This window comes from Cryptomeria japonica, chromosome 3, assembly GCF_030272615.1.
Source record: "Cryptomeria japonica chromosome 3, Sugi_1.0, whole genome shotgun sequence".
Classification (NCBI taxonomy): Eukaryota; Viridiplantae; Streptophyta; class Pinopsida; order Cupressales; family Cupressaceae; genus Cryptomeria; species Cryptomeria japonica.
The window spans coordinates 51,339,954-51,355,643 of NC_081407.1; the positions used below are offsets into that span (position 1 = coordinate 51,339,954).

General features: G+C 36.0%; 1 protein-coding gene across 1 annotated transcript in view; it reads right to left on the bottom strand.

Moving 5' to 3' along the window:
• Window positions 1-1,294: 1,294 nt before the first annotated feature.
• Window positions 1,295-15,690, bottom strand: part of LOC131032951 (MADS-box transcription factor 23-like) — a 114,527-nt gene continuing 100,131 nt past the window's right edge. The window contains exons 5-6 of the mRNA XM_059218051.1: window positions 1,793-1,834; window positions 1,295-1,706 (exon numbers count right to left, since the gene is read on the bottom strand). Of these exons, the coding sequence (XP_059074034.1) occupies window positions 1,584-1,706; window positions 1,793-1,834 (165 nt within the window). The 3' untranslated portion in view covers window positions 1,295-1,583. The remainder of the gene's footprint in view (window positions 1,707-1,792; window positions 1,835-15,690) is intronic.

The window sequence follows — 15,690 nt, forward strand, 5'->3', positions numbered from 1 at the left end:
GTATCATACTTAGACATGAATAAAGTTAGTATTAGAATTATACTACAAAGCTCTAGCTCCAAATATCTACAAATCAAAAGAAATACATGAAAAAAATATGCTTTTGAAAGATGCAACATTGCTCAACTCCGAAAATACTCTTACAAAAAAAAACTTGCGTTTCACAAAATGCTCAAATGCTGATTGGAAAGGCTCCATTGATTATTGAAAATCAATAGCTTAATATTTCCAGCATTGCTGGGAAGAAGACTCCTAAGTAATTAAGGAGGCAGTTTAGTCTATTGATGAAGTTTACAAGGGAAATGAAGGAACCTTATTTCAAATAATCTTAGTGATCAGATACCCATTTAAGGAACTAGTATTAATGTATTGCAGTAATAAAAAATGTATTAAGGTAGTGAAAAAACATATTTCTCACTAACAATGCCAACTAACTTCATTAAACAGAAGTGTAATAGTGGAACTATAAATTAATTTCATTTCCTCTCTTAATCAAGTAATAAAAGATAATTCTCCTATCAGTTTTTAGATAGAGACGTGCCAAACACAATCTTCCACTTTCAAGTATCTTAGATATCGACATGAACTCCACCATTTCTACTAAAAGTTGAATTTCTATAATCAGCTATTGATTTTGTGCTATAATAAATATTTTTCCTTTACAGTTGTATGTGTTTTATTCCACTTTAATGTATATGTACCAGCAACTCCCATTGCTTACAGTTTCATTTAGAGACATTTGCTATGGTTCTAATTATCGTGATTACTATCTGTATTCAATAAATTGGAATTCTAAAGTTCAAACTCAAAACATGTGGACATAAATTGGACGGTAATCTATTTGGTTGGAGAACACTCTCCCACCCCCAGCCTATTTTTTTCTTGTTCCTGGCTAAACATCAAAGCTAATCACAAAAATGTTAGAAATATTTTACCTTAAGCCCAAATAATTAAATTATACATTTCCAAATAGATTTTAGCATTTCTAAGGAAAGAGTCTTGTTCACAAACGAGGAATTTCTACTCTATTCCCAATTAAATGCCTGGCACAGCGTACCAGTGGCTTTTACCAATCACTAATTGAAGCTAAAGTTCTTCACTTAAATATGGAAACTTCTTTGAAAATATCTTTTGAGGAGATGCATTAGAGCCCAAAAGAGCACACAATTTATTATATTTATTATTTTTTTTGTAACAGAGAAAAATAATTTATGGAAATTCTGATGCCATGGTATGTTAAAAAGTTTGGAATCTGATCTTTACAAATAAGGGTATCATTAAAGAGAACCATAAGGCGCTTTGAAATTTACTCTTGGATTTTTTTTCAATTTCATATAATTACTTTTAAAAGAAAAAATACTCAAGGTCCAATAAGTCTATAGACAGTAAACAATGTTATAAGATTTGTGAGTCTAATGACTCTAATGGAATCTTTGGATTTGTAAAGTATATGATCTTCTTAAAGAGAGTTGAACTTCACAGCGTCTTAAATGAGTTCATGTAAGACTGCACACACAATCTCTTCATTAAAATTTGTCTTTCGAGAGAAAGGAGAATCATTTAGCAGCAATTATCATAATGAATTACGTGAGATTAAGGTTAGTTTGAGGCAGATCTTGTTGAGTTGCAGCATCTGTTTCCAAGTAATCGTTGACTCCTTCGATGATGTCAATATTAAGGTGGTATGCCTTGTGATTTCTACCAATCTGTATCATGTTTACAATTCCTTTCTGGTCAAAAGAAATATAGATATTATGATAGCAATGAGAAAAAGGATAAGACAGTCTGATACCTTTCTTTCCAGATTAGCGCTTTCCAGTCTAAGCAGTTTTTCCTGCATTACAATAAATCATCAGCCATTACAAAAATAGCGTCAGTACAGGTGTCATGAGCAAGGAATGTACGGGACCTCTGTTTATGTAGCGTATAGCAATTCCAATTTAAAATGCAAAAAATGCTAAAAGGACATCAAATAAAGATAAAATGAGATACAAGTACAGGACTGACTTAAAAACCAATGCGAATTTATTATATGAATCCTTAAGATCAGTTCAAAACCACCCGCTTCCTCTAAGCTATTACGATACAATCTAAGTTGTATCTTATTTGCCTCATCTTTTTATGCATGTCTTTGGATTATTCTCATCTATTGTGATTTGAAATATTTGGTTAGAGCGCAATAATAGCATTTTTAAACAAACAAGTTCTTCCTTGGCTGAGGTTTTATTAAGGATTGAATCTTCCATCTTTGAAGTTGCTTTGTCTTTTATCTATAAGAATTTGGAAACCCTTACCTCTTTTTCTCATTGGAATGGTAGGGTAACTCGAGTTTGGAGAATGTTATCAGTCTTACCTTCTCATGGATCTATTTTAAATAAGACTAATATTATAAGTAAGAGAAATTTTGCTTGCTGGAAACCTCTTCCGCAAGGGCACTTTAAATTGAATTTTGATGGTGCTTCTCATGGGAACCCTGGCCTGGCAGGGGCAGGTATGGTAATTTATGATCATAAAGTAAGATTTATTCAGGCTTGTTGTCATGCAATTGGTTTCAAGTCTAACAATTGTGCAGAATTCTTTGTTTTGTCCTTTGGTTTGGATATGGTTATATCTTTGGGAATTAAGGACTTGATAATTTAGGGTGAATCTATGGTTATTATTCAAAGTGTCATGAAAAAGAAGTCGAATTGTTGGCAATTACAATATATACTTGATCATATTTTGCAAAAATTAGACTTTTTAGATTCCTTCTTGATTTCCCACTGTTATAGGGAAGTGAATAAGATTGCAAATTTCTTGGCTAACTTAGCCATTGACAGTGATGCTAATATGCAGGAGGTAAGTGTGGATGAGATCCCTTCCTCAGTTTTGGTATATTTGAAGTAAAGAAGGGCATAGTTGTAGTCTTCATCAACCTCCTTATTTGGTGTGGCTCTTCTTTGGTGTGGGTTCTGCTATGCTTGATCACAATGTTTATTTTGACATGGTGTCTGATTATGGTTTCATTTCTGCTATGTGGTATCATTCTAACTAGTGGTTGGAGAATTGTGTTTCCTAGACAGGGGTGGTTTAGACTGGTGTTTTTTGGTAGCAATGGATATGCATCCTTCGGTGATCATACTTTAATCTTCCTTCTATATGCTTCTATTGGCGGCTTCATTTATATCTAATGCGGCTTATGTAATTGGGATTGGTTTTTTGATGTACTATGCCAATGGGCATTTGGTATTGGGTAGAATAGGCTTGTGTTACTTGAACAATACTAAAAGGTTTTCTTACTGTTTCTTTCCCTTCAGTGCTTTTTGAACGAGACAATGTAAAAAACTTTTAAAATTTAATATAATTCAGTGGTTCTATCCACTTTTATCAAAATAAATAAATAAATAAATAAAGAAAATAAAGAAAATTAGCATGTAATTATTGAATATTTCCTCCAATTTTTTAAGATTGCTTAAGTTCAGCGAGAGATAAACATTGACACTTTGATTAGTTTATAGGGCATAAAATACTCCAAGTCTCCAACTTGTCGAATCTTGGATTCTATGAGCAACTTTTCAAAACCATTTCGTTGAAGCTAAAATTGAATAGTTGCTTTTCAAAGATGTCGAGAGCAACTTTTGATGCAGACACTCAGTTCAGCACAAATCAATTCAATAGACTTATACAAGTATATCGATACAAAGGAAAGAACACAAATCTATTCAATAAATTTGTACATCTATAGCAAATCAAGGGAAATAAATATTATAAGTAACACATTGCGTAGAAAAAATACACAAAATTCTTATATTTATAGAATAAAGAGCTTATAAAAGTCTATAAAAACAGATGCACTGCGAATCCATTCTCTATTCCCCGCCTCTAAATCATAAAATAACCCAATTTAATATCCTACTTTTAATTATAATCACCGTCTCCTAATTTAGCTCAAACTCACTGCCAATCCATCCTCTATTCCCTGCCTCTAAATCATAAAATAATCCAATTTAATACCCTACCTCTAACTATAATCACCGTCTCCTAATTTAGCTCAAACTATATTTTTGGCAAGTATGTAATTGATGTTTCCCTAATAGGCTAGGCTGTTATAAATCATTACTAAACTTAGCAAGTTTAGTTAGTCATGCCTTTCTTATTTTGAGGAGTTGGTTTGTATCATTCTTTCATTTTGAAAATTTTGAATCTCTTGGTTCAAAGCTTATACATAAACAAATTTTAACAAAACAGAGCACTAAAAAGCTTAACAGCTTAAATATTACATTTATTTTTTTGGTAATGCATGATTGCATTTTATTTTAGGATGTTACTACATCAAACATCAAGAAGAGAGTTTTGAATAGATGATAGAACCACCCTTCTAACTTGAAGAATCAAACCATGGTGTTCCCTTCCACCAGATTAGATATCTTTTCAAATCATCACTTTTTTTCTTTGCTAACCTCCAACCGTTTGTTGGAATAGAGATCCTCTTTTTCCAACCTGTCTTCTTTGTTTTTTCCCAGCACCTTGAAGGCTTAGCAGTTCTCCTCCACTAAAAATCATCATTGCTCTTTACACCATTTGTATAACCTGCACATAAATCATTTTAAACAAAAGTAAAATTAACAGAATACAAATTTCTCATAAGTGCTTCCTCCTCCACATAATGCCATTTAGGCATGCTTTCAAGTTCTTTTACGATGATATTCTACTCCTCCCTCACTGATACGATTCTCTAGACATTCATCTACCTCCTTTTCGCAATTTGTGTTCTCTAAAAATATTAAATCTTTATCACATATGAAGCTTCTAAAGATCTGCATAACTGTTGCAGCTTCCTGTCCAATGTGAACTGGTTCAACTGCTGCAACAATTTGGGACTCCTCTTGTGATAGGCTGCATTCCTTCTCATTTGAGTCTTCCAACTCTCCTCTTTCTGCATTGTAAGCTTCAATGCCTTCCCCTTCTACAAGGTAACGCCTACTCAACAAATCCATAAAGCGCAACTATCTCTTCATCTTCATGCCATACAAATATTTCTACTCTCTATGACCCTTGGAATATCCTATTCAATAGTCTTTTGTCCATTAATATTTTTGCCGACTCTTCAGAAATTCTATCTTTCCTCGCTCTAACATTTCCACTCCTTGTCTAATCCTTGTCTAATCCTTAACTCCATGGCTTTTCTCTTTGCTCTTTGAGTATGGCACTTGCCCACAAGATCAATAATTTTTGTCACTAATTTTATTCACCTTCTGATTACTCTTCAACACCTTTACTGTAGATTTTTTTTTCTTTGGCCTCTTATTGTTACATGTCACATAATCTTCCAACATGCACCACACCCCCCTTCAACTCAAACTGTAATTGATGTACCTCCTTCAATTTGCAAGTTGATATTTCATAAACCAATACAAATTAAATTCAAACTCTCAACGATCTTCACATTAGACAGCTACACCTTGCAACACGATATAAATCAACTACAATAAAAAAAGGACTTTCCAATTCCTTGTATATCCTTACAAAGCCATTACCTCACTTAATACTTTATTATAACTCTGGTATAGCAGTCCCCTCATCAGCATGGCACAGTTGGAAAGGAAAGATATTGAGAATGGAAAATTAGGCCCATAGAGAACTCAAACCTCCAACTAGTGTTCATTAAAAAAAAAAGTCTATTTCTCACCATTAATGCTCTTTAAACAAGTCACACTCTCATGCTAACTGTTGGAGGTGAGGTCACCCATTATTTATTTTCATGTCAATTGTCTGGCCTCTTCACAAATCAATGCTGCTCAAATACTATCATATATATTTTGGGGATTATTTTCCTCGATGATTCGAAGGAATGACCTTATTTCCATTCTTAATGGCCATTCTCCTATGATGACCGCATCCTCAACAAAATTCCACTCACAAATATCAAATTCAAATATATAAACAACTCTCTGACCTCAGACAACTTGATAGCCAAGAAAATTGTAGTTGGATGTAGAAATTCCATGCCGCTTTTAACACACAAATTTTGTACCTGATAAAAAACTTCTACCCTCAACTGTTGAATACTTCAATGCAATTGCAGGTTCGAATCTCATCCACAAAAAACTTGGATTGGAACAGTTGTTCTACATAGAGCAGCCAAGCAATCATGGACACACTGAACTACCAAACGAACACCAAATAGAGATTCAACAGCAAAGAAAATATCAAACGAACACTCCTCTCACCAATCACAAAAATCGGTTCCTCCTCTTACCAATCACACCAACAGACTTGTTATCCTCAAATTTGGAAGATTGCAAAATATTGTACATTCAACCTCTGGTGTTCCGACTCTGATACCAAATTGATTCAGACACTCTGCTCAACACAAAATCAACTTAATAAACTTATACAACTACATTAACGCAGAGAGGAAAAAATATTATAACACATTGCCCTGAAAAAAATACACAGAATCCTTATATTTACAAAATAAAGGGCTTATAAAAATCTTTGTACAAAACAGATGCATAACCAATCCATCCTCTATTTACTACCCTTAAATCATAACATAACCCGATTTAATATCACAGGTCCCTAATCACAATCACCAGCTCCTAATTTAACTCAAACTCGTATTTTTGGCAAGTACGTAAATGTTGTTTCGCTAAGAGGCTAGGCTGTTACAAATCATTGCTAAACTTAGCAAGTTCAGTTAGTCATGCCTCCTTATTCTCAGGAGTTGGTTTGCATCAACTTTTCAAACCAGTTTCATGATGGAGGGGCATCCATGTGAAGGAAAAATTCAATTTTCAAATTTTCAATTTTGCTTCTTGTAGGCCTTTGACCAGCTTATTAAGGACCCCAATATGGTAGTAGTGGGGTGGAACAGGCTGTGAGGAGAGGGATCCCAAAATGGATCAAAGACTGATAGATTTAATTGGTTTTGTAATTAATGTTTTGGTGTGTGCCTCTTTCAGATTGGGCGTAGCTTTGGTGTGGTAGTGCGTGTGTGGCTGCAAATAGGTATTGAAAGATTGAATCCGGGGAATATGGAGGGGTGTAAGGGAAGGACGTTTCAAAAAAAATTGCAAAAGATTCAAAAGAGGTGGCTGAACGAAGCATTCGGCAGCAGCAGTTTTGGAGTGGTAAGGGTTGCGTAGGATTGGAAGGAGGAGCTTGGGGTGTGTAACAATGAAAAGGAGGAGGTAGCACTAAAAGACAAAGGAAGAGGGCTGTGATTGTGTGAGATGGGAGCTGCGTAAAAGGTTTTTCTTGGGGGTTTTCTAGAACCTGAATGCAAGGTTGCGTAGGTGATGGGAGGACTGCCTCGAGAATGTTAAGGAAGATGACTTTCTACGAGTTTGGAGAGAGCATGTGAGTAAATTAGAGGAGCCAACAAAAGATATAGAACATTGCAGACTGCAATCAAGATTTATGTGGAATGTGAGTAAATTAGAGGAGCCAACAAAAGATATAGAACATTACAGACTGCAATCAACATTTATGTGGAATGTGTGCATATTAGAATCTGCATAGTTTGTTTGCATTATAAGGCAGATTAGAGAAAGGCCATCTAATAGATGCAACTATTTTGTTGTACATTAGATGAATAATATTAATTTTTGTTGTGTAGAGAGTTTCTGCATGTGCTTCTTATTTTGTCTTTGAGTTTGAGTCGTAGGTAGGTGAGTTTCGTATTGCATCAGTGGTAGCAGAGCTAGAAGATTTTGAGTGTGCAGACAGATTCGTCAGAGGGAGGCATCTTGCACCAGGATCAAGCTTGTGATTATTGTGAAAAAATGTATGTAAGAAGAATCTTGTGCGGTTAGAGTAGAGGTGGAGTTATAAATGGAGGAAGAAAGCCTCCAAATGTTGTCTATATTGATGATTTTAGAGCCTTTAGTAGGCAAGTTGAAGCCATACAAAAAGAAATTAGGGGAGGGTTTGCTTGCAGAAGGCAACTTGAAAGTCAAGAGGATAAAACTGTAGAAGATGTAGATGATGAAAGAAATGGATAAGATGATCCTTTCGTAAGGGCATCGATGGAGCAGTCAACGGTTAGGAGGGACCTCAAAGAGATCAATTCGGACCGGGCAGCAAGAGCGAACACAACGGAAATAAGAGGATATGATGGACGCAATGCAGAACTGAATGAGTTAGATCATGAAAACTGATTACAGATAACCGATAACATCCGGGTTACAAGATTCGGCTCACTGACCTGCTACATAAATGCTCAATTACGGACCTCTGAATCTAAAGATATATCTTCTATATTCTAACTAACTGATTTCTAATGCTCAATTACAATGATTTATATGGTCTAGAGTGATCCGGTCAGCCCAAGAGGGATCAAATGCCGAAGAACAAGATCAAACGTATAAAACAAACAGCGACGCCTTTGCCAAAGAGATTCCTCCGGAAATTCCAAAGGATGAAGTGTGGATCAAAGGAAAGGTCAGCCACACGCCAAGGAACATCAGAATCAACAAATTGGGCTTCGCAAGTTACGGAAAGGATCCGGTGGATTCACCAATGCAAATAGGTCCAAGTGGTTCCGGTGCCAGAAAACTGTCTCGGAATCCGGAATCGATAACTTGCCAGAAAATGATCCAAATGCTTCACGGTTTAGGAATAAAGAAGATTATCATGTCCTCAAGAAAAACCCAACTCCGCAAGATCCGGTGAGCCAAGGCAAGAGAATGCAAAAAGAAATGCTGAAACTGCAAAACAAAAAACACACAGAAAACATATATTTTTGGTTGATGCAAGTTTGCCAAGAACTGGGGATGCTCCTGCATCAAGTGATAAGAATGGGAAAGAGACTGGAGATTGATGTTCCTACATTCAATGAGAACTTAATGTTGACAAGAGACACTGCATTGATGTTCAAATATTGTCATTGATAGCAACCTAGGTTGGATATCCAATCCACAGTTCAAAATTCATTCATACTGGAAGATTGATTGAGGTCCGGTGAGGTCCAGTGAGAAGAATAAGTCATCTAACAGATTGTACAGTGTTTTAATTGGCGATTTAGTTGTGTTGAGTATCTGGTGTTGCAAATCTCAAAGATGCATTGTGGATGTGTAAATTACCTTATTCCAGGTTTGTGGCCTCCAATGTTGAGTCTTGTGTAAATTGGAAGATCTGGTAGACAGGTTTTCTGGTAGAACAGCGTTCATCAACAGTATCATGTGAAGATTCGTTGTGCGGATCGTGCGGAGTGATTTTGGCGGTTGTTTGCGTGATCAAGGTTGTTGAGCCGACATGTGGGAAGTGTGTGGATAATTTTTTTTGGCCCGCTTGGTTGTTTTGGATCGGATTGAGCCGACCTTGGGTAACACATTTCATTTACGTGTTATGTGTTTTTGGGCCAACATGAAATAAACCTAAATTGTTGATGTGGATATATTAGGCCGATTGATATGATTATTTGAGAGATCGATGGTGATGTGTGATGCGTCTATGAGCGATTGTGCGCAATTTCAAGTGCGTCGTTTAAGGATTTGTGCTCCAGATTACAACAGAATATCTAACAAAGCAATGTTGCAGAATTTGAGTAAGATACAGTATTTTGTGCTTAAGTGGAACTATACTCAGACATTTATTGATGCTATTCAATAGTTCAAACCTTCTTGTATATTTTGTAATCCCTTTGTAAGGCAGTGAACCTTCCGGGTTGTAGCCCTTATTGTAATTTTGAGCAGTGAGCTCTAGGTAGTGTACCTGAATGCATGTGCATTCCCATTGTAATATTTCACTTACTCCTAACAAGGTATTATCTCATTGTGGGTATGTTCCCACCGCGGTTTTTCCCTTAACCGGGTTTTCCACGTATAAATTTGGTGTTGTGGATACTTGTCTTATGTGTTTACATCTTTCTTTTGTTGATTTGCATTAGATGGTTGAAGAATCAGTTTAATATTGTTAAAGATTGCAGAACACTGATTCACCCTCCCCCCCCCCCCCCTTAGTGTTCCTTGATTCCAACACTTAAATCCAGAGGAGTTGATAGACTAGATAAATGGTATGGAGGAATATTTTGAATTCGAAGAAGTGGAAGATCCTGATAGAGTGAGGTTTGCGAAAACAAAGTTGAAAGGCTATGCCTCTATTTGGTGGAAAGAGGTACATCTTAAAAGAGGAAGAAAAGGAAAAGACAAGATTTACAAAAGGGGCATAATGATAGAAAAGATGAAGAGGCAATTTATTTTAATGGATTATAAGTTAGATTTGTTGAAGAAAATGCAGAGCCTGAGACAGGGAAGCAGAACTATAAACGAATACGTAGAAGAATTTCATAAAATTTTAATTTAAATGGGTCATTCAAAAGTGGACAAGGAGAAGATATCCTTTTATATCAATGGGTTGAAACCATGTATCCAAGTAGAGTTATTATTGATAAGGGTTTACACCATGGAAGATATATTCCAATTTTCTTCGAAAATTGAAGAGAAAATAAATAAAATATTTGAGAGTAAACAAAGAGGAAGAGGCAGAAATAAAAAGAAAGAGGGAAAGTCATATGAAGTTTGGGATGAGGATTCTAATCAGAAAAAACATAAATTTGAAGGCCAAGGTAGCATCAAAACTCAGAGGTATGATGATTCACATGGTCCAAGAGATCAAAATTCAAGAGGTAGAGGAAGATCGGGTAGAGATTTCAAAAGAGGAAATTTTAGAGGAACCTGTTATAAATGTGGTGAAGAAGGTCATAAGGCCTATGAATGTCCTCGTGAAGAGGAAAGACTAGAAAGAAGATCAAAAAATCAGAATATAACAACAAACATCAATGAACAAGAAGCACATTCATCACAGTCAGAAGAAGCCGAAGGAGGTGAAGTCCTAGTGACAAGAAGAGCATTGTTAAGTGAAGACAATGAACTTGATCAAAGGAAGAAGTTGTTTAAAACAAGATGCAAGTGTGAAGGGAAAGTTTGTAGCGTCATCATTGATAGTGGACGCATGGACAACCTTGTGTCAAAAGAAATAGTGAGAAAGTTGAAGCTTGAGAAGAAGAAACACCCGAATCCATATAGGATAGCATGGGTACAAGATGATAAGAAAATTTTGTTAAGGGAACAAAGTGTGGTAAGGTTTAAGATAGGCGATTATTTTGATGAAATATTATGTGAAATCATTCCTATGGCTGCATGCTATATGTTGCTACAAAGACCTTGGCAGTATGATAGGAAAGCAATGCACGATGGTTATGCTAATAGTTAAATTGACTAAGGATGGAATAAAACATAAGTTAAAACCTTTGAAAAATAATGTGGTTCAAGTTTGTAGGATGCAAGGGTTTGTTCAGTAGATAACTTAGATGGTATGAAACAAAAACATGTTGAGAAGGATGATTTACTGAAGCATATCGAAGTTGTTGACAGAGCACAAAAAGAGCCGATTTCAGGTGGGAGGAAGGTTGGAGCAGAAGGTAAAGTAAAATCGGATTTTTATAAGTTCTTTGATATGAATGAGAGTAAAGAGATAGAGTAAATAATTGTAGCAGTTGATAACTTTGATAAAGTCAAATTTGAGAAGCATGATGAGGAGGTAAATGAGGGTTTTATAGTAAACCTTTATTTGAGAAAATTACTAATAAAGACCTCTTGATTAGTGATCATGATTCATGTTGGTGATATTTCTTGCTACCTCCAACCCTAAGGACATCATAATGCTCTAGGCCATGGAATTAAAGCCATAGCACTCAATTCGAACGATCAACAGGTTGAAGAAAAGAAAACACTACACAACAAGCCTTTATCAAGCCTTCTTCACATCGAGCTCTACCTAAATCAGGAGGGTATTCCTATTTCAGACCTGTATGCTCAATATGCTTTCAAACTTGTCGTAATCATACAGGTTCACAACTGGTACATATTTCTCAGCTATAAGGGGATTTTTTACAATTGCTATGTACACATCCCTAATCCCTCAAGCTCTGCAATCCAGCTGAGAAATCATTACATACGTTACCCCAAGGGGACAAGGAAATACCAAAAATACATAATGAGATTTACTCATTAATAAATTCACGAAGAAAGAAAGAAAGGAAAAGAAATGATTCATAAGAGACACTTCTAAAACTAATTCATAAGCAATTTTTGCAGTCCAGTGCATGTCCAAGGGAACAGAGTCACACCCACAAATTCAGAGATCAAACCCATATTGCAAGATAATTCTAATTAGGGAGTTTTCAAAATATTAATGCCTGACATTAATATAACCCCAACTGCCTATTGTATCAATTATTCTTATTAATCCATTATGCAGTTCTAGAATTCATTGTAATATGTAAATAGAATTTAATTCCTTCCTTGAAGGAAACCAATAAACATAATCACACACTGATAAAAAATATAAGGATGAACCCAAATATCCTTAATATATTAATTTATTTGAACTCTGAAAATACAAAAGGAGACAATCTCTACAAGATTTAAACACTATGTTCATCACTAATTGAATCTTACAAAATGAAAGAGAGCTCTCCCTCTCTGTGAGCCTACTTGAAACCACTAGATTAGCATAGTCCTGCTTCTACCCACCCAGAATACAAAATTTTTAGAATCCCTTATTACAACCTTGGTATCCCTTTTATAACAAGGAATGCTATAAGCTTTAGGCTATTTACATGTGTCCAATTCCTTTTACTTAATCATCCTATTTGTAAAATATGACCCAATGAAGTTGGTTGCCTCTATTTTGTCCTAAAGTGAAATTGCCTGGCTGGTTATACATGAAATCCTTCATGCCGAGATCAGATTGCTTCCATGAAAATCAACCACCCTATGTGCCAAATTACCATCGACCATGGGTGGTTATTGATGCAGAGAAAACCAGGATGAGAGGTTCCCATTACTCATCCTGGTAGGGGAGACCTTTGAGAATTTCCAATGAGCAAAATTATTGGGCTTCAAAACCCCATGTCCTGTGTCTTCATCCTTTGTTGTCTCCATAGCTCTCTGCTTCCAAAGGGAAAACTTAGTTGCCATGGAGATCGGAATTATTTGCAAGCTGCAAAGCAGTCTTGCAACTGCACTTTGAGCTTCTTGTTTCTCTCTAGCAACTGTCTGTGCTTTCAATATCCCTTCAACTACACAACAGACTCTTAATATGCATTTCTTCAAGACTCCTACAAATTCTCTGCAATGCGGTCTATTTCTTTCACGCTTTCTTGGGCCAAGTCATGACTGTATCATTCATAAGCTTCTTCTAACTTCCTTTTGGGTACAATCTGGTAATACTGATTTTGTATATATAACATTGTCATGCTATTCTAGTTGAACACATTGCCTGAAACATTCAGTGGTGACGGCCAGTTGTCAAGTTCACACATTCGATCTGATCTACATATTGTATTGATTTATGCAAATTAGTCTTTTCTGCTCTGGTGCACAAGGAAACTTGTGTGAACTACTCATAATGATCTTGATTTTATAACATATGTTCATGACTCAGTGGCTATCATATCCCTCATGAGATTCTTAGGGCAATCTTGCAAGTTTTGATGGCATAGCTAATAATTCGGGCTTTCCTTGATTGTCGAGACCTCTTCATCAGAAACTCATCGTGTACCAAATTCCATCTATTAATCCACCTCCTCTAGTGAGCAACCACGAACAACCCCCAACTGATCCATGTCAGTATTTCTTTGCCCACATGGCACTATATGGCAACTGTTAATTCGTTGTGACCCTTTAGACAAAACAGGATATTCAAAATGGATCCTATTTATAATCTTTACAAGTGATATGTCCCTTAGTGGGGACCACCCAGACTTCATCTCACTGCTTACCACGTTCACCCGCAAAGTATTCAATCTACCTTACACAACCATAGTGGTAATGCAGGGTCACATATTCTCCTAGCCGCTGAAATGTTCCTCTTACTTTTTTTTTCAATTTTAAACACCACAATGCACCCGTTAAGGTTAGGAAAGAGAAATACAACAGTGCAGAAAGATAACCCTTCCACTTTTTGATCACCAAGAGCCCAGTGTGGGAAGATGAGAGAATACAATGAATAGGGGATCATTAGCTCCAAAATAAACTGAAAATACAATGCTGGGCGGCAAGCCAACCCCTTCCGCTTGTCCAGCAGGCAAGAACAACTTAATGTAGAATCACTCTACCACTTTCGAGTGGGAGGACAATTATTATAGTTCTGAAAATAGATCTCTCTACCACTTTTTAGTGGGAGGACACTTATTACAATTCTAAAAATAGATCACTCTACCACTTTTTCAGTGGGAGGATAGTTATTACAATTCTAAAAATAAGATCACTCAACCACTTATTCAACGAGAGGACTATGAAACCAACTGAGAGAAACAAATAGGCAGCTAGGCCATCCTCTTCCATGTTTTTTAGTGGGCATACAAAATGTAAAATGCAATTAAACAAGGCTGGTCAGTACTACTGATTTCAGCGTTACAATGAAAGCATTAACTTGCAGATTACAATAGCAAATGGATATCTAGACACACCAAAATGTTAGGAATCGATCCTCTAACAAATATAAACTATCCACCATATGAAAAGAATCCAAAAAGGTAAATAACTCAAGTCTGATATGAAGAACAACAAACTGAAATAACAGTCCAGCAAGAATAGAAGTCCCCTAAATGCTCATAACTTCGTCCACGCAGCTCCAAAAGATTAGAAACCAAATGCAAATGGTCCCTAGAACCAAGGTGTCCAAACCAAAACCAACTAACCGCTACAACTTAGATGAAAACATCAATGCACGCTTTCCAATGCACCCTCCAACATGGTACGACCTAGGAAATAGGGCAATTTTCTCCATAAAATCCAAAACAGCTCCAAAAATCACGAAACTTAGCAAATTGAATCTCCTAGCCATGATGAAAACATAGGACGAATACCCAAAACAAGCAACTGAATTCCCAGAGACTTAAGAACGAATTTCACTTTCAGTTCCATACAACCAACAAACTCCAAAACTGAAAAACAACAGTCCAAAATTAAAAAAACAATAAATATCTTCATCTTCGTTGAGCTCAATATGCTCCTTTGAATGAGAAACAGTCACAATATTTAGCTAGGGGCTATCTTTCAAGCTCGAAACTAAAGGTACTATGAGGTATGCATCCCTCGAAGCAAGAGTCTAGAATAATTTCGACAACACTGTTATAATAGAAATGGATAGTCTCAAATGAAGGCCAAGACACTTATTTATAGCTTTCTCCCAAATCGAACCTTCTTTTCCCTCGAATGTGGGACTTAACAATGGAATTCAAATTTACTTTTTAATTTGCAAATAATACATAATATGAGCGCCCGGCATATAATTGAGAAAATGACTTTAAATATAACTTAAGCAATCCCTTAATAAATCGTCCATTTTGCCTTAAGTTATAATTCAGCTTCAAACACCATTTTCCATCAAATACTAAACTCGCCAAAACAAGCTCGAAGAATATGGGAGATCAAACTTAGAGAACTCCCCTGCCAGATATAGCCACTGCATTGAGTTACAAAAACCTTGCCAAAAATAGCACTTACTAAAAATAGCATATTGCTAAAAATAGTATGTCCAAATGCATTTAAACCACATTCTAAGCAGTCGTCACAACTTACTAAAAATAGTAAGTCCAGAAAAGTCTTCAAATTCATCTGCATGTCACACCATCGTGAAGCTCTCAGAAAACCTAGAGAAATGAGTTGTCCTCGCCCCCACTTACTAAAAATAGTAAGT